The following is an 18,582-nucleotide window of genomic DNA, read 5'->3' as shown; positions in this document are numbered from 1 at the left end:
CTTTTTCCCTGGGATTGTTGGGGCGGTAGTAGAAAGAACATGATCTCTGAGGACAAAGGTCCCTGAAAGTTGACCCACTCATCTACTCACTAGCTTTGTGTCCCTGTATGAGGTTATGATGACCCAACCTGAGAACGTATACCATAACTGGTTGCCCACATGAGTCTCTTTTCTATTTGAAATTGCCCAATTATCTTTCAGATGATGAGCTAGTCATGAACCCCAAAGTGTTTCCTCACATCAAGCTTGGAGACATTGTGGAGATTGCTCACCCCAATGATGAATACAGGTAAACCTCTCATTAGGATCAAGGGAACTAATTGGACAGGTTGATGTTTCTGAATATTTTGTTTAAGGGGCTTGATGGGCAAGACAGCTCTTAGCTTTTACATAAAAATGTTCCTGTTCTCTAGGATTTGATAAACCGATGATCTTTTAAAAAGTAGTCTATTCTTTTGTTTTTAAAGCTGAAATGAGAACTCTGAAAATTGTGTAGCATTTATCTGTTTCCTTGAGTGCAAGTGCATAGTTTCTTTGTTTCTAAGAGAACTTTCTCCCCTTGTTGTGCTGCAGGTTACATTATGTCCAGAGGGATCTGTTTGCCTTTTGTTGGGGGGTGAAGAAAGCTGGTTAATTACCGCTTACAGCATCCCATCTCTTTGTTGCTTTTTTCTCCAGCCCTCTGCTTTTGCAGGTCAAATCACTTAAGGAAGATTTACAGAAAGGTAAGAATTCCATCTCTCTTCTCTTAAGATTTTTGTACTTAGAGAAACTGCTTCAGAAACTGTAAGAAATGTCTCTTCATAATCTCAGGGAATGTGGGCAGCGTACTTCTTTCCTTATCAAATTGTGTTCCCTTAAAGAAATTGTCAGATATTGAAACTGCCAAGGAATCTCATTTGTCAGCATCTTGAGGGCACTGAAGGAATCATCATCTTTTTTTTTTTAAGGGTTTATTTATTTAAGTGATCTCAGTACTCAATGTGGGGTTCAAACTCACAATCCCAAGATCAAGAGTTGCATGTTCTACTGACTGAGCCAGCCAGGCACCCCAAGAAGCCATCTTTTTTGTCAGGGGGAAAGTTAACCTGCATAGGTGAAGCTTTATGCTTAACTCAAAACAAAACAAAACAAAACAAAACAATTGTTGGCAAAGCATGCTTTCCTAAATATTTTTTCACAAGATGTGTGTGAAGTGCCTACTCTGGGTGAGACAGGATAAAGAAACATTGATCATTACCTATCACAAATGCAAGGCACTGTGCTGAGAGCTTTTTGTAATGTCTCTTTCTTTTTGTCTTCCCACACAACTCTTGACTGAGTGAGGAAACTTAATCTCAGCGAGGTGAATTAGCTTGTCTGAAGTCAGTAAGTGGAGGAGGCAGAGCCACCATTCTACTTTCTCATTCTGGATCTGATCCCCTTACCATGGGGGATCAAAGAACCAAAATGTTAATTGATAGCAAATAAAGTAATTCCTTAAATAGTACTTAAAAGAAAAAAAATTATAATGTATTCTAAAGGATTGTGATGTCCACTACTTTTACAATACAATATGATGGGGAAATATTTTATAAAATCCAAATCCTAATAGTTTCTTCCTTACCCTCACCATCCCATTTCCTGCCACCTGTTATGTTTTTTATTTACCAGATGTATGGGCTCATTGAGAAGTTTGTTTCTCTCTTATCTACCTTCTCTACTTTCATTCCAAGTGAGAAATGATCTCCTTCCTCTTCTGAACTTTCATAGTTCTTTGAACTTTTTTTTTTTAATGTTTTATTTATTTTTGAGAGAGAGAGAGAGAGACAGAATGTGAGCAGGGGAGGGGCAGAGAGAGAAGGAGACACAGAATCCGAAGCAGGCTCCAGGCTCCGAGTTGTCAGCACAGAGCCTGATGTGGGGCTTGAACTCACAAACTGCGAGATCATGACTTGAGCCAAGTTGGACACTTAACCAACTGAGCCACCCAGGTGCCTCAGCAGTTCTTTGAACTTTTTGAAGTTGCTTCTTAAATTCGTTATTTTCCGCTGTCTCCATTTCTGTCTATTTTATTTTATTTTATTTTATTTTATTTTTTATTTTATTTTTTTTGCACAGAACCCGGTGTGAGGCTTGATCCCACGAACCATGAGATCATGACCTGAGCTGAAGTCAGACACTTAACTGGCCCAGGCACCCCTCTGTCTTTCTTGTATTTTAATTGCTAGAGGCTCAGGTCTTATTTCACCTGCTTGCTTCACCTAAAAAACAGAGAATTCAAAACTTTAAGATGCTGGAAGGCAGAGAATATTTCTTGCCCATGTCCAAGGATCATTTGTGTTGCATGTCAAATGAGTATTTATAGATTAGAAACTTGGTTCTTTTGAATATGTTATCTGATCCAGATTTCTTCTGTTTCAGAAACTATTAGCGTGGACCAGACCGTGACTCAAGTGTTCCGTCTAAGACCTTATCAAGATGTTTATGTGAATGTTGTAGACCCTAAGGTACGTTTTGGTTCTGGACTTGAATATCTTTTGGGAATGATTAATACCATTCCTAAAGGTTAGGTCTCTAAGGTAATAACGAGTTGCTTAAGTGTAGTGTTGGACTATTAAATATGTGGTTGTATATAGGTCATTTAGATTATAGGTATTATGTAGGTTTCATTTAAAGCCCTCACCCGGGGCGCCTGGGTGGCTCAGTCGGTTGAGCGTCCGACTCCGGCTCGGGTCATGATCTCACACTCCGTGAGTTCGAGCCCCACGTTGGGCTCTGTGCTGACAGCTCAGAGCCTGGAGCCTATTTCAGATTCTGTGTCTCCCTCTCTCTCTGAACCTCCCCTGTTCATGCGCTCTCTCTCTGTCTCAAAAATCAACAAAGGTTAAAAAAATTAAAAAAAAAAAGCCCTCACCTTTTTTTTTTTTAAGTGTTCTAAAAAGATTCTATATATATGTCTGCTTGTGAAGCTAATAGTAAAATTTTCTGTTGAAATATTATAATTTTTGTATGTGTTTTCCTTTTTTTTTTTCTGAAATGAGAAATGATGTTATAATAGGTAAAAATCATTGTGTATAAGATACTATTGACATTCTCTAAAGAAATAAAGCACAGAGCTCAGTGGCCTGTTTATGTGCCAGAGTCAAGACTAAACACAGAATTATTACTTTGGTACTCTTTGCACTTAATCATGATACAGCTGCTGTAACATCTGTTGTAGACTTATCATCTGTGCTCAAAAGCCTTTCCTGGCAGGATGAAATTCTGTTTGTCAGGTTTCTGTTATTGGATGGTCTTCCAGTAGTTTTTTCTTGCTAAAAGGGTTCTTCATGCTTAGTGTGCATTATCTTAAGACTATGAAGTGTGGCAGAGTAATGCAGAGAGATATATTTGATTATCCCTTTCAGGATGTCACCCTTGACCTAGTGGAATTAACCTTTAAGGATCAATATATTGGCCGAGGGGATATGTGGCGATTAAAGAAAAGTTTGGTAAGATATGATTAAAAAAAAAAGTCTCTTACTTTTTCCATTGTATTAATAATCCACGTTCCTCATAGAGATAGATTTAGTGGAGAGAAGAGTATAAAATCCTTTCCAATTCCAGCATCACAGAGAATTATTGTAAATTCTTTGTGTATCTTCTTCCATTCTCTTTTTGTAGTTTTTTTGAGCTTTGATTTGCTTGTTTATAGATTTTTACTTCACATTTTTTTGTTTGGATGGTAAATTATAATATCATTTTACATTTGAACGGAACTTTAGCTTTCAGATGTTCACATCACCTCCCTGTGGACAGGTATTTATTACCCATATAAATTTATTAGCTTATAGATGTGAAAACAGATTGAAAAGGTAAGTGATTACCTAAGCCAAAAAAACCAGTCAGTGGTTGACACCAAGCTAGAACCCAGATTTTGTTGCTTCTAGGTTAGACTGCTTTTTGCCGCATCCTGCTCCTGTTTTCTTGGTTTCTTTATTTTGAATTAACATTTTCCACCTAAAACGATCAGTTCATTGCGAGCTGGTACTGAACATTCTTCTTATTAGGCATTTTGAGTATTATGAAGCAATGCATTGTAGGTAGAATTTTCTTTCATACAGTGTATATTTTCAGAAAAAAATGTTTGCTCATTTTTTTATTGGATGGGAGAGAGTTCCATTCTATAAATTGAGAGCTGAAATAAGAAATCAATGTTCTGTAATTAAATGACTATGTAAATGTAGATGTATATGCAAACATGTGTGAAGATAAGTGTATTAGTGAGGCTAGGCGTTTATTCTTACTGTTGTCTATACTTGCCACACTCGTAAGAACCTACTGTTATACCTGCCCCAGCAGGTTTCCCTATGGGGTAAATCTATTACTCCCACATTAATTGAACCTTGGGTTGTTAGAAGAAATTAGAAAGGCAGGAGACTTTCTTTGTGACCTTTTATGGCCTTGATGTGTTGTTGAATCTCATAGTCTTTCTCTTTCTGTCTTCCCTTAGGTCAGCACATGTGCCTATATCACTCAGAAGGTGGAATTTGCTGGCATCAGGTAGATATTACATCACTCTTGACTTATCAGCTAGTAAATGGAAGTAGGATCTAGTGTAGTAACTGGGCTGCATACAGCATTGGAGGCATGTGGATGTCTGTATGATAAAATACACAATAGCTTAAAATGTTAGATTGTTGTTGCTGAAGCAAACTGAAAAAATCCCAAAATGCGCTATAGTGGTTTTAAGATGAGTGGAAGTTGCTGAAGCCACGTGGTATTCTGTAATAAAGGAGGTATAGACTCATAATTTTAGAACTAGAAAAAGCCTTAGATGAATGTATTTAATCAAGCTTTCTCATTTTACAGATTAAAAAACATATTTGGAGATACAAAATGACTAGCACAGTAGTTCCTGGTTTGCTACCTTTTTAACCATATTGCATGACTCTTGATTTATTATAATTATCCCTAAATTTCAGTTTATGGAGAAGAGCAAAAAAGGGCCTTTTAATTCAAAGAGCACATTGTCCACAGAGTAAGGCCTTCAAACAGTGCAAAAAGTGTATAATGAAAAACAAATCCTTCTTCTTAGAAAAAATGGTCTCTTTCCTGAAATTCATTATGTATAACACAAGCATATTTACATCTGGTTGACTCACTTTTAATGGCACTAGAATTGACCAGTGGGTTCTGGTGATGTAGTCTGGTCCTCCATTATGAAGTTCCCCATCAACTTTTCTCCTAATGGTTTCACTCATTTATGATTGTTGCAAGATGGTGATTTTCTTTTCTTTTCTTTTTTCTTTTCATTAATGTTTATTTATTTTTGAGACAGAGAGAGGCAGAGAGCACATGTGCATAAGCAGGAGAGGGGCAGACAGAGGGGAGTACAGAGGATCGCGAGCAGGCTCTGCACTAACAGCAGAGAGCCCGATGCGGGGCTTGAACTCATGAACCAAAAGAGATCATGACTGGAGCCGAAGTCAGATGCTTAACTGACTGAGCCACCCAGGTGCCCGGGTGATTTTTCTACTTCAGTCATTTCTCCTACCTTTGTTAGCTAGAATCCTTTTTGTAAAGAACTTTTCTTCCTCAACGAGACCTGTTTGATTAATCTGAACTACTGATCCTAAAGGAAAGAAAAGATAAAGGATTATTTTTTCCCCCCAAATGGGGATGTTTTAAAAGTTGGAGGATCAAGGGGCTCCTGGGTGGCTCAGTCGGTTAAGTGTCCTACTTCAGCTCAGGTCATGTTCTTGTGATTTGTGAGTTCGAGCTCCATGTTGGGCTCTATAGTAACAGCTCAGAGCCTGGAGCCTGCTTCGTGTTCTGTGTCTCCCTCTCTCTTTGCCCCTTCCCCACTTGTGCTCTGCTCTCTCAAAAATAAGTGAAAAATAAAAAAAAAAATTTAAAAATGTTGAAAGGTCAAGATTCCTTGAAAAATCTTAGAAGATTTTAAAGCACAGCCCATGAAGTGACTAAGCCTCGAGCAAAACAAGAAATGGAACCTAGATTCACGCTTTCCAGTACAAGCTAGTGTCTCCAAAGAGGTGGGCCAGGAGTCAGGAAAGCTGTAATCTACTCCTGCACTGCTGGTGATTAGCAGGGTGATGTGGGCAGGTCAGGGAGACTCTTGAGTCTACTCTGCAAAATGAAGTGTTTGGTTTAGAATCTTTTTCTGTGAAGGACCAGAGAGTAAAGATTTTGCACTTCAGGCCACATGGGTCTCAGGTCTCTGTCCCAAATTCTTAGTTTTTTGTTTTGTTCAACATTTAAAAATATAAAATCCATTCTTAGCTGTGGGCCATACAGAAATAGGAGATGGGCTGAATTTGGCCTGCAGGCTATAGTTAGCTGAGCCCTGGTTTAGAAACCCACTCAGATGCCATTCATTCTTACATTTCTTGTTTTTCTGCACAAGTGCCCTTATCCATATGGTACCAGATATAGAAATGAAAACTCATGACATAACATCAGGTTTAGACTTTTAAAGATCTGTCCTAATATTTTGCTCATTCATGGTTAAATGTAAGCCACAAAATCTACCATTTCTCCAGAAGACTTATTTATAGTCTTCCTATGCTGAATCAAAAGTTACTTTTTTTTCTACATGGAGGCATGCAAATTAAAAAAAAAAAAAAAAGGAAGATGCTCTGGGACCTTATATAAGAAAAGATAGTCATTATTTATATAAAGTCATAATTATTAAATAATTTTTCTGTAACTTAGTCTTTTCACCCGGTAATTGAGTTAATACATAAGGACATATGAGACAGTTCCATTACCTTGAGACCCTGCCTTTGAAATGTCATTTTTCCTTCGAAGGTAAACATTTTGATTTTCTCTGACTAAATTCTCCATGTATTCTTTAATCAGTACTGCAATCAGTATATATATTTTTTTTAATTTCTGTTTTAAATTTTTTTTTTCAACGTTTATTTATTTTGGGGACAGAGAGAGACAGAGCATGAACAGGGGAGGGGCAGAGAGAGAGGGAGACACAGAATCGGAAACTGGCTCCAGGCTGAGCCATCAGCCCAGAGCCTGACGCGGGGCTTGAACTCCCGGACCGCGAGATCGTGACCTGGCTGAAGTCGGACGCTTAACCGACTGCGCCACCCAGGCGCCCCTGCAATCAGTATTTTTTTAAAAAAGTAAAGTTTTAAAAGAAAGTATTGTATGATCTCCTAAAAATCAGCATTTTGCTTTTTTTTAAATGTGGAACTTAGAAACCTATTTGATAGACTTAGAAGTCTATTTGATCTCATTGTGAACAAATCTCATTTTTCCAGATAGAGTTTTTGGGACTGTTGACTAGCTAAGGTTTCTTTTTTTACTTAAAAAAAAAAAAAATTGTGTGTGTGTGTGTGTGTGTGTGTGTGTGTGTGTGTGTATGGTTTCCTGTTGGATCTGCCGTACTGCAGAGGATCATCTGGGATCTTCTCTGATTTGAATTTGATTCTCTGGTGGCCATTTGGTTGGAATGTCTTTCCTAGTTACAGAATTAATATTATTAAGTACCACTTGTTCATCAAATGCTAGATACCAAGCATATGCTAAATATGTTTATATATAATACTTGCTCATTGTAGACCATTTGAAAAACAGATTAAAGAAGCAGGAAAAAGAAACAATTTACCACTCAGAATCAACCACTGTTAACATTTTGACACAGTTCTGTCAAAATGTAGTACCCTTTTTGGCTTGAGAACATATAGTATATATGATTTTATATACAATTAAAAAAAAAAGAGCCCAAAACAGTTTTCATAATTAAAAAGAAAACATTTATTCTAGAAAATTTGGGTAATACAGAGAGTATACAGAAGAAAATTTACAGTGGTATATAATCCTACTAGGTACAGATAACCGTGTTTAAATTTTGGTGTGATCTTTTAGTATTTTCTTTTAAAAAATATTTTTTAGGGGCATCTGGTCACTCAGTCGGTTGGGCATCTGACTCTTGGCATAAAGCCTGCTTGGGATTCTCTCTCTCCCTCTCTCTGTCCCTCCCCTGCTTGCTCATTCACTCTCTCAAAACAAATTTTTTTTTAAATTAAAAAAAAAAAATTTAGTGTTTATTTTTGAGAGGCAGAGCATGAGCTGGGGAGGGCAAAGAGGGAGGGAGACACAGAATCCGAAGCAGGCTGCAGGCTCTGAGCTGTCAGCACAGAGCCCAACACGGGACTTGTACTTACCAGCTGTGAGATAATGACCTGAGCTGAAGTTGGACACCTAACTGACTAAACTGCCCAGGTACCCCTCCCAAAAAATTTTTAAGTGATCTCTGTGCCTATCGTGGGGCTTGAACTCAAAACTCCAAGATCAAGAGTCACATGCTCTACGGACTGAGCCAGCCAGGCTCCCCTTAGTGTTTTATTTTCATATATACATACACATGCTTGTATTTTTACTTAGATGGTGATACTATGTGTACTATTTTGTATCCTTTTTTTCCCACTTAAAAGCATATAAACATTTCTGGAAGTTAAAACTCCTTGTAAATATTGTTTTAATGGTTCCATGATACTCTGTTTACTTAACTGGTCTGCCATTGCTGGACATTTAGGTTGTTCAAAGTTGTGCTGTGTGGATGACACTACAGCAACCATACTCTGCATTTATTTTAACTTCATATTCACAGAATGATGAAATTTAGCTGTAAAAGATAGTGGAGATCACTGACTCCCAGCAGCTCACTTGATAGAAAAGGGAGGGGAAGTGCCTGCCCAAGCTGCTACATAATTAAGGACTAGTGCCCCCCAGGTCACCTTTACCCTCCTGGGAGTTGGCCATGTGCCATTCTGCCTCTCTTGTAGGAAGCCATGTGCACTCTTGGGTTTTGCCCTGGGGATATGGATTTTACATTTGCATCTGTCAGTGACTCTGTTTCTTCCCTTGAATCTGCGGAAAAGACCAGAGAAGCTACCTCAGGGCCAACCTCAATTCCTGTTTGGGTAAGAGCAGATTTTAGGTTTAGGAGCAAAGGTCACGATTGCATTTTCTCTGTGTGTTATAAAGAACCATTTCCATTGGAATGATAACTGTTTCATAGTTCACCAAGTCCTCTCATTTATAGTATCTCATTGGATCTTCCCAAGAGCTGTAGAAGATGGATGGGGCAGGGTTATTAACCACATATACTGATTTTTCAAAAACTGGCTCAGAAAGATTGTGGCTTGACCTCCACAGAGAGTGGAGGTGCAGGAATCTAAGCCCAAATTTTGTAACACTACTTTGTCTATACATACTAGCAGAAGTTGGTGAGTTAGAGCAGTAACAATGAGCTCCATTTAGAGATCTGGTTAATCTAGCATTCAGTAGCCTGTATGCAGAGTACTTCCTGCTAATAGAACTCAGAGATCTTGGGAACATTGCATCCTTCCTTCTGTTAAAGAAACAGAAGTGCCTTCTCAGATGAGGCTTGCTACTTGTCCACTCACAGACACACTGAGCAGAGGAATGCCAAAAAGCACCCCTGTTGCTGAAAGCAGAGCTGGGAAGCATATTTTAATGTTTTTTTTTTTTTTTTAAAGTTTATTTATTTATTTTGAGAGAAAACACGAGTCAGGGAGTGGCAGAGAGAGAGGGAAAGAGAATCCCAAGCCTATGTGGGGCTCAAACCCACAAACTGTTAGGTCATGATCTGAGCCTAAGTTGGACATTTAACCAACTGAGCCACCCAGGCACCCCTGGGAAGCATATTTTAAAAACCATGGGCTTGGTCCAGCTTTCTTCATTTTACAGGTGGGAGGGAAAGCCCGTAAGGCTGACTGATTTGTCCAATGTTTCTCAGGTAGGCTGAGCTGTGACTCATGGTAAACAGCATTTTCCTTGCTTTGATTTTATCTTTTCTTCTTTTTTTATGAGGACTGATTGCTTAGGGCCAGACAGGAGATTGCTTTGGGGTTGGTAGAAGAGAAGGGCTTGAGTGGCTGGTTGAGGGATGATTATGAGGTACTCAGATAACAGCTACCACTTCCTTTCCAGAAGAGCATTTTGTGTTAATATTTACCAGTGGTATAGTTCTTGCTAATGCAAATACCTGCTAGTACTTACTTGAGCACCTCCTATCCCAGCACTGTCCAGAATAGTTTCCCCACATTATTTGGTTTAATTCTCGGAACAGCTCTACAAAGTAGATGTCATTATCTCCTTTTTTAAGATAAGGACACTGGGTCTCACAGAGTTGTTTCCCCATGGCTATTCAGCTAGTTCAGTGACTCTTAGAACTTAGATTCCTGATGGGACTTGTTCCACTCAAGTCTGATCTCCTCAGAAGGCCATGTTCTTTGAACTGTCCATTTTGTGCCCTTAAAAAGTTGCAGAGGAAAAGACATTAAGCCCCCCAAATGCAATACCAAATTGCCATGAAAAGTTTTCAGCAGAATGGCTTCCATTGAATGTGAACCCTGTCCCTATATGCCTCCTGACTGCTTGTCTTCTTTATTAAAGTATTTTTTTTTAAGTTTTTATTTATTTACTTTTGAGTGAGAGCGAGTGAAAGAGAGCAAGTGTGCGCACATGCATAAGCAGCTCCTGGGAGGGGCACAGAGAGGGGGACAGAGGATCTGAAGCAGGCTCTGCATGCACAGCACAGAGTCTGATGTGGGGCTCGAACTCATGAACCTCGAGATAGGTCATGACCTGAGCCAAAGGCAGATGCTTAACTGACTGAGCCACCCAGATGTCCCCATGACTGCTTATCTTCTAATTCTGATATTAGGATTGATTTTGTTTCTGTTGAAACTCCATGTTCATGAGAAAGTTCACAGAACTTTCACAACTGTTGAAGGCTGGGATTAGCAAAATTGTTCATTAGTTCTTCCTAACTGTTTTTGTGATGTGGACCCTTTTGAGATTTGACAAAAGCTATAATTCTCTGCCCAGAAAACTTTGCATGATTTCAGAGAAATCATGGATTTCCTGAATCCCTCCTGAGAATGACATGTTGTTTATAGAGTCCCAGATTAAGAACTGTCATACAAATTCAGTACACTCTGAGAATTCTTTATGTTGTGTAATCTTTTCATGGCTTTCTGGAAATCTGTAACTGGCCAGGTCATTTGAGGATAAATATGAGAGTGCAGTGAGCCACCCTGAAGTCATCCCTGTTTCTTCTTGGTTTATGTAAGACTTGTAATAACTCTTGCATGTATATCTTTTCAGGGCACAGGCTGGTGAGCTGTGGGTCAAGAATGAAAAGGTCATGTGTGGTTATATCAGCGAAGATACCAGGGTGAGATTGATAAAATGCGTTTGTGGTTTTGTTTCTTCATACTGTTATGAAGTCCTGTTATGTCTGAGTCCTGAACTCAAAAGACAAAATAGAGACAAGCAAAAACTTGTCTCCTGATGGCTACTGTTCTCAGGTAGATACTATTTTAATATTGTCAAGGATGTCTGAAATTCTAGTGTTTTATAGTTGGATCTATCCAGTTTGGGGTCGATCTTCATTTTCTCTTCTGAAAGAGGTCTAAATGTGGAAGTGTAGTGTCTAACCTGCAGGCTTCTTTGCCTACGAATACATCGCAAAGGTTAAACTCAGTAGAAGATTGCAGTCGGTAAACATGAACAGAGACCTTTGCAAAGGAAATCTTGTTCTTTGGTTCTTTATCCCAGTTGGAAAAAGCCAAACTGAACAACTGTAAACATTACCCATGCTGGTGAAACCACCTGTCTGCTCTTCCTTGTTCTCATCCTCTGCCTCCCTTGAGAGCAGTGGTTTGAACTAAAGGTGATATTGCCTCCCCAGGGGACTTTTGGCAATGTCTGGAGATATTTTTATATGTCACAGCTAGGATTATGTGAAGAATCTTGTTAAACATGATACAATGTATAAGACAGATCTCCAGACCAAAGAATTATCTGGTCCAAAATGGCAGTGTTGTGGTGGGGGTGCTGTCTGGTGTACTGTGGGATGCTTAGCAGCATCCCTAGCCTCTGTACGCTAGATACCAGTAGTGCCCTGCAGGTCACGACAACCAGACATGTCTCCAGACATCACCAAATGGCCCTAGTTGAGAACCAATGCCTTCATAGGTAACTACTATCTGAATTTTATTTTTGTATTTTTCCTTGTTTGCGTAGTGTTAATACATACGTATGTTACTCTAAACAGTTTACTGTATATTTGTTTTGCTTATTTTTGAGCTTTATTAAAGTGAAATTAAAAAAATAGTCCTTTTTAGCTAGCTTTTTTTGTACTTGATACTATATTTTAACTCTATAATTAAGAGTATACGGGTTATAGGTAAAATCATGCCAAACTCTTTTTCAAATTCTTTGGACCACTTAGTATTCCTAGTAGCAATACATAAAAATCTGTTGTTTTTTCATTTTTTTTCCAACACTTGGTGTGAGATTTTTTAAAGTTTCTTGCAGCTCTAGTGGGCATAGATTGGTATAGTGATCTTGTTTTGCTTCTCTCCAGTTTTCTAGAAATTTACTCTTTTTTTTTAAGTTTATTTACTTTTGAGAGAGAGAGAGAGAGAGAGAGAGAGAGAGAGAGAGAGAACAAGCAAGAGCGAGTGCATGTACGTGCCGGGGAGGGGCAGAGAGATGGGGACAGAGGATCTGAAATGGGCTATGTGCTGACAGCTGAGATTCTGATGTGGGGCTTGAACTCATGAACTGTGAGATCATGACCTGAGCCAAAGTAGCCCACTTAATTGACTGAGCCACCCAGGTGCCCCTCTAGAAATTCACTCTTGGGGCGCCTGGTGGCTTGGTCGCTTAAGCATCTGACTTTGGGTCAGGTCATGATCTCATAGCCTGTGGGTTCAAGCTCTGCATTAGGCTCTGTGCTGACAGCTCAGAGCCTGGAGCCTGCTTCAGATTCTGTGTCTCCCTCTCTCTCTACCCCTCTCCTGCTCACTCTCTGCCTTTCTGTCTCTCTCAAAAATAAATAAACATTAAAAAAAAAGATATTACTCTTAAGCATGATTTACAAAGACTAGGATAATTTGGTGTATGTTTACCTCTTCAACCTTATTCATACACTTATAATAAATAATATGGAAACACCTCTTGTGTGTCAGCTACTGTACTTTTTTTTTATACTTTGTTTTTAATATATTTTTTAAATTTTATTTTAGGGAGGGAAAGAGAGAATCCCATTGTGGGGCTTGATCTCACAAAGCATAAGATCATGACCTGGGCCGAAATCAAAGAGTCGGACGTTCAACCTACTGAGCCACCCAGGTGTCCCTACACTTAATTTTTAATGGCTCCTGGCTGGCTCAGTTGGTAGAGCATGCCTCTCGACCTCTGGGGCATGAGTTTGAGCCCCACACTGGGCGTAAAGATTACTTAAAAAACAAACTGGTACAGAACATTATCCATGAATATCCTTCATTCTAGAGGGGAATTCAGAGTGGGCAATTCCCATTCAATGGGGATGCACGGGTAAACAGCACAAACAAGATCCCTCCCAGTAAGGAGCTTACACTGTAGTGGGGAGATAGATGTAAGTAGATACCCAGTCCATAAATGTGGTAATTACAGATTATGATGAATACTCCAAAGGAAATTAATTGGGTAATGAGAAAGACTGAGTGTGGCCACCTTAGTAAACAAGTGAGATAAATGAAAACTTCTAGGGAAAGAGATGGGCATTGTGGTAGAGAATAACAAGAGACCTTCTTTACAAAGGTGGGCAGGGAGGTGTCTCCGAGAAGGTGCCAGAAAGGTGAGACTTAGTGTATGAAGGTTGAGACAAAGAGCGTTCCAGGCAGAAGAAACAATTGTGAGAGGCCAGTGTGACAGAAGCCTAGGATATGAGTAGGGAGAATGATGTCGATATGAAGGTGGTCTGGTTCCAGCCAGTTCATGCGGGTCCTTGTAACCAGTGTAGAGTGTATTCTAAGGACGATCTGCTGAAGGATTTTAAGGGGGGAGTGATTTCCAAATTAGGCTTTCAAAAGATTACTTATTCTGTTGGATTTTTTTGTTGTTGTTACATAAGTTAATACCTTTGTTATAGACTAGTGATGTTTCAAATGGTGGAACTTCTACTGGTCTTTGAATTCTTTCAGGGCTGACTTTGCTGTGATGGCAGAAGTGTTGTGTGTCCAGGCAGCATGGGCTATTCTTTGCTACAGGAACCACAGTGCCAGATCCCCACAACTCGTCTTCATCTTAGTTTTGTCACAGAAGGAGCATGTGTACTTGTGCTGGCTTTTTTCAATTTTCTTTACGATTTTCCTGATGGAGGCCCCATAACAGGTCCTGTATTTACCGACAATTCTAATTTTCGTGGTGCATTTAACCATGTTGCCACAAACTGGGGCCAAGCTCAGAGAGCCATCCAGTTGGATTTTGTTGAACAAAAAAACCTGAAGTAGCAATGGCAAGCAAAGTCAACTTTTTTCTCTCTGGTAAAATAAGTCACTGGGTAGGCCATTCACTGCTAGGATGGCATTGTCACAATTATTGGTGATCTAGATAGGTTTTTTTGTCTTCCTGTTCTGCCTTCCTCAGGATTGGGCTTCCATGGTTCAGTTGGAGCTGCTGTAACCACTTCATATTCCAGGTAGAAGAGAGAGGAGCTACTTAGGAAGCCGGGAGGTTTAGTCTTTTGATAGTCCCTTGCCTTCCGGAATAGTGTTGGCTTCCCATTATGTAGGAAGAAAGGATGTGCCATAGGCATCCACAGTATGTGCTGTAACCACTCTGGCTCTGTGTAGAGCATTGTTTGTAGGGGCAAGAGTAGAAGCAGAGAAATGGCTTAAGAAGTTAGAAGACTGTGGCATGGACTGAGGTTAGAGCTGTAGCAACGGAGAGATGTGGGCAGACTTGGGATGCATTTTGGGATAGAGTCTACAAAACTTGCTGATGCATTGGATATAAGGAGCAAAGGAAAGAGAAGAATTGATCAGCTCAATAGACAGTTGGTGGTGTCATTTATGACGTGGGGAAGACAGGAGGAGCCATTTGGAAGCATTTGAGAAAAGATATTTGTGAGATACCTGTTGGACTTCTGAGAGGAGAAATCTGGGGAGGCAGTTGAGTCTGGAGCTCATTTTGTCACTTCTCCCATATGTGCCCCTCCCCTCCAAACCCTCCCACCCTATCCTGTCCTGCCCTTGGGAACCATTTGCTATTCCTTAAACATGCCACATCTCTCTTGCCTCTGTATCTTTGCACATACTACTCTCTCCTGCCTAGAGCACTTAGATCCTGCCTTCCCCCCTTACAAGCTACTCATCCATCCTTCCGCACTCCTCTCAGGCTTCCTTGCTTCTGGAAAGCCTTCCTAGTTCCTGAGGCAGTCTGGGTATGAAGGGCGTGTACGATGTGAATTATAATTTATTAGACTGGCAGCTCATCAACTGGCATATCTTAGCCCAGGTTCTACATTCGTAATGAGCTTTTCTTTTCTTTCCCAGGTAGATTTATTGTCCTTTCTCCTATGTTTCTTATGAGAACCTTCATGGAATGTTTGTATATGTTGCTGTCTTTTGCACATCTTAATCCTCTACTATAATTTCCTAAAAGGCAGGGACAGGATCTTCTCTTCAGAGTTTATGATGTGAGGGATGAAGCTTGCTTTTAGAAATCCCATGCCACAATTGAGGAAATCTTCCATCATTGGTTTTTTTTTGGGGGGGGGGTGGGGTGGGGTTAAAGACATTTAAGATTTACTGTCTTGTATTTCATTTCTTTTATTTATTTTTTAAGATTTTATTTTTTTTTAATTTTTTTTTCAACGTTTATTTATTTTTGGGACAGAGAGAGACAGAGCATGAACGGGGGAGGGGCAGAGAGAGAGGGAGACACAGAATCGGAAACAGGCTCCAGGCTCTGAGCCATCAGCCCAGAGCCCGACGCGGGGCTCGAACTCACGGACCGCGAGATCGTGACCTGGCTGAAGTCGGACGCCCAACCAACTGCTCCACCCAGGCGCCCCTTTTAAGATTTTATTTTTAAGTAGCTCTGCACCCAATCTGGGGCTCGAACTTAGAACCCTGAGATCAAGAGTCACATGGTCTATGGACTGAGCCAGCCAGACGCCCCATGTCTTAACCATTTTAAAGTGTACAGTTCAATAGTGTTAAGTACATTTACATTGTTGTGAAATGACTCTACAGAACTTTTTCTTCTTGCACAACTGAAACTACATTATTGCTTTTTAATGCAACTATGTTTTTGTTTATTTCAGGTGGTGTTCCGTTCTACGTCGGCTATGGTTTACATATTTATTCAGATGAGCTGTGAAATGTGGGATTTCGATATTTATGGTACTGTCCCTAACTGATGGTTGTAGCTGCCATTGGGTAGATATTTCTGGTTTCCCTCAAGTTGGTATCATTTTATAGCAAGATGTTGACATTCTCTAAAAATGTATCTTGAGATCTTTATAAATCCTCAAATGCGAAAATAAATATATTGAAAGTAAATATTTTACACACACACACACACACACACACACACACACACAGACATTTATTTATTTATTTGGTGAATTCCATGAAATGCTGTACAGTATTAATGGAAAATCTGACTTCTCAGATCTTTAATTGTTCTGTAAGTATAGGTTGAAAAGTCATAAAGTCACTCTGTGGGTAGGAACCAACACTTTCTTTGATATCTTTCATTTCTCTTCCTGTCACTCAGAGAAATCTCCATGTTGGTCTCATTTTATTAGAATTACTATGTAATGAGTAGAGGGAAGAAAAGCTGCTATGAGGTGTGGATACTGTGTCCAACACACCAACCCTATAGTGCATGTATTTCATATTTGTGTTTAGCAAATTGTAAGCAAATTTGTGCCATGGGTCATCAAGGTCACTTAAGAACAGCAAGAACTGCAAATGATAATTCAGTGAATGCCCAGGGTCCTCTTCTAATCAACTTTGAACGTCATTGTGAAATACTCACATTTAGTATATATTCTTCGTCTCATTCTGAAGATAACACTGTATTTTTCTTTTTTAAAAAAAGTTTGTTTTGAGAGACAGAGACAGAGAGAGAGAGAGAGAGAGAGAGAGAGCGCACACACACGCGTGCGCGAGAGAGAGACAGACAGACACCCTAGCAGGCTCCATGCTGTCAGCTTGAACCGTTTGGGGCTTTAACCCATGAACTGTGAGACCATGACCCGAGCCGAAATCAAGAGTTGGACACTTAACTAAGCCACCCAGGCACCCCAACTCTGTATTTTTAAATCATCAAAGTGTTTCAATCTTGGATGTTACCTTGGAGCCGTGGCCTCTTAGGCAGATACTAAATTTGGCTTGGTAGAAAGTCTAAGTTGAACACTTCTATACATCTGGCTTTTAGGATCTTGTTTTAAGATACAGCAGAACCCACCTTCTCTTTGGTCTCGTCCCTGTTATTTTACTGAGAGAAGATATTGTGAACAAGAAATAAAGATAATCTTCACCCTCTTCTCATTGCTTTTCAGGGGATCTATATTTTGAGAAAGCTGTGAATGGTTTCCTTGCTGATCTCTTTACCAAGTGGAAGGTATGTTTTTTATATAGTAAACCTCATTACATAAACTTATTCATTGCAGATTTTAAAAATACACTGTTTCTACTAAGCTGCTTTTAGTTAAAGTATCTAAGCTAAAGCCTAAATTGATAAAACTATAGATTTAATTACTTTAACTGCCTTAACATGATAAAGGTCAATTATGAGAAACCCACAGCTGACATCAGACTCAATGGTGAAAGACTAAAAACTTTCCTCCTAAAGATAAAGAACAAGGTGGAGTGCCTGGGTGGCTCAGTCGATTGGGCGACCGACTTTGGCTCATGTCATGATCTCACAGCTCGTGAGTTCAGACCCCGCGTCGGGCTCTGTGCTGACAGCTTGGAGTCTAGAGCCTGCTTCGGATTCTGTGTCTCCCTCTCTCTGTCCCTCCCCTGCTCACACAGTCTCTCTCAAAAATAAACATTAAAAAAAAAATTAAAAAAAAAAAGATTAGGAACAAGGTGAGGATGCCTGCTGTCACCACTGGTGTCCAGCATTGTACTTGAAGTTCTAGCCTCAGCAACTAGAAAAAAAATAGAAAGCATACATATTGGAAAAGAAGAAATAAAACTATTCTATTGACAGATGATCTCCTATATGTAGAAGATCCTAAAAAATTCACCAAAAAACTATTAGAGCTAAGAAATGGATTCAGCAAAGCTGCAAGATTACAAAATCAACACAAGCAATCAGTTGTATTTCATCAGCAATGAACACTCTGAACAAGAAATTTAAAAGCAAAGAAATAAATTGTATGTATGTATGTACTTATTTAAGTAGGCTTCACACCCAGCACAGAGCCCAACAGGGGGTTTGAACTCGTAATCCTGAGATCATGACCTGAACTGAGATCAAGAGTTAGACACTTAACCAACTGAGTCGCCCAGGCTCCCCCAAGGAATTAAATTTAAAAAGAGAATTAAATTGGGGCACCTGGGTGGCTCAGTTGCTTGGGTGTCTGACTCCTGGTTTTGGCCCAGGTCATGATCTCATGGTTTGTGAATTCGAGCCTTGTGTCAGGCTCTGCGCTGCTGGTGAGGAGCCTGCTTGGGATTCTGTCTATCTCCCTCTTTCTCTGCTCTTTCCCCACTCACTCTCTTTCTCTCTCTCAGAATAAATAAATAAACTTAAAACAAA

General features: G+C 39.7%; 1 protein-coding gene across 12 annotated transcripts in view; it reads left to right on the top strand.

Moving 5' to 3' along the window:
- DEPDC5 (DEP domain containing 5, GATOR1 subcomplex subunit) overlaps positions 1-18,582 on the top strand; it is a 127,029-nt gene that overhangs the window by 3,375 nt on the left and 105,072 nt on the right. For all 12 annotated transcript variants that reach the window (XM_043557936.1, XM_043557944.1, XM_043557939.1 and 9 more), the window contains exons 3-10: positions 202-289; positions 679-725; positions 2,404-2,489; positions 3,390-3,473; positions 4,475-4,524; positions 11,137-11,206; positions 16,130-16,208; positions 17,375-17,436. In XM_043557936.1, coding sequence (XP_043413871.1) covers positions 202-289; positions 679-725; positions 2,404-2,489; positions 3,390-3,473; positions 4,475-4,524; positions 11,137-11,206; positions 16,130-16,208; positions 17,375-17,436 — 566 coding nt within the window. The remainder of the gene's footprint in view (positions 1-201; positions 290-678; positions 726-2,403; positions 2,490-3,389; positions 3,474-4,474; positions 4,525-11,136; positions 11,207-16,129; positions 16,209-17,374; positions 17,437-18,582) is intronic.

This window comes from Prionailurus bengalensis, chromosome D3, assembly GCF_016509475.1.
Source record: "Prionailurus bengalensis isolate Pbe53 chromosome D3, Fcat_Pben_1.1_paternal_pri, whole genome shotgun sequence".
In the NCBI taxonomy this organism is placed as follows: Eukaryota; Metazoa; Chordata; class Mammalia; order Carnivora; family Felidae; genus Prionailurus; species Prionailurus bengalensis.
The sequence above is the reverse complement of the archived record's forward strand: the minus strand, read 5'-3'. Positions and strand labels throughout refer to the sequence as shown.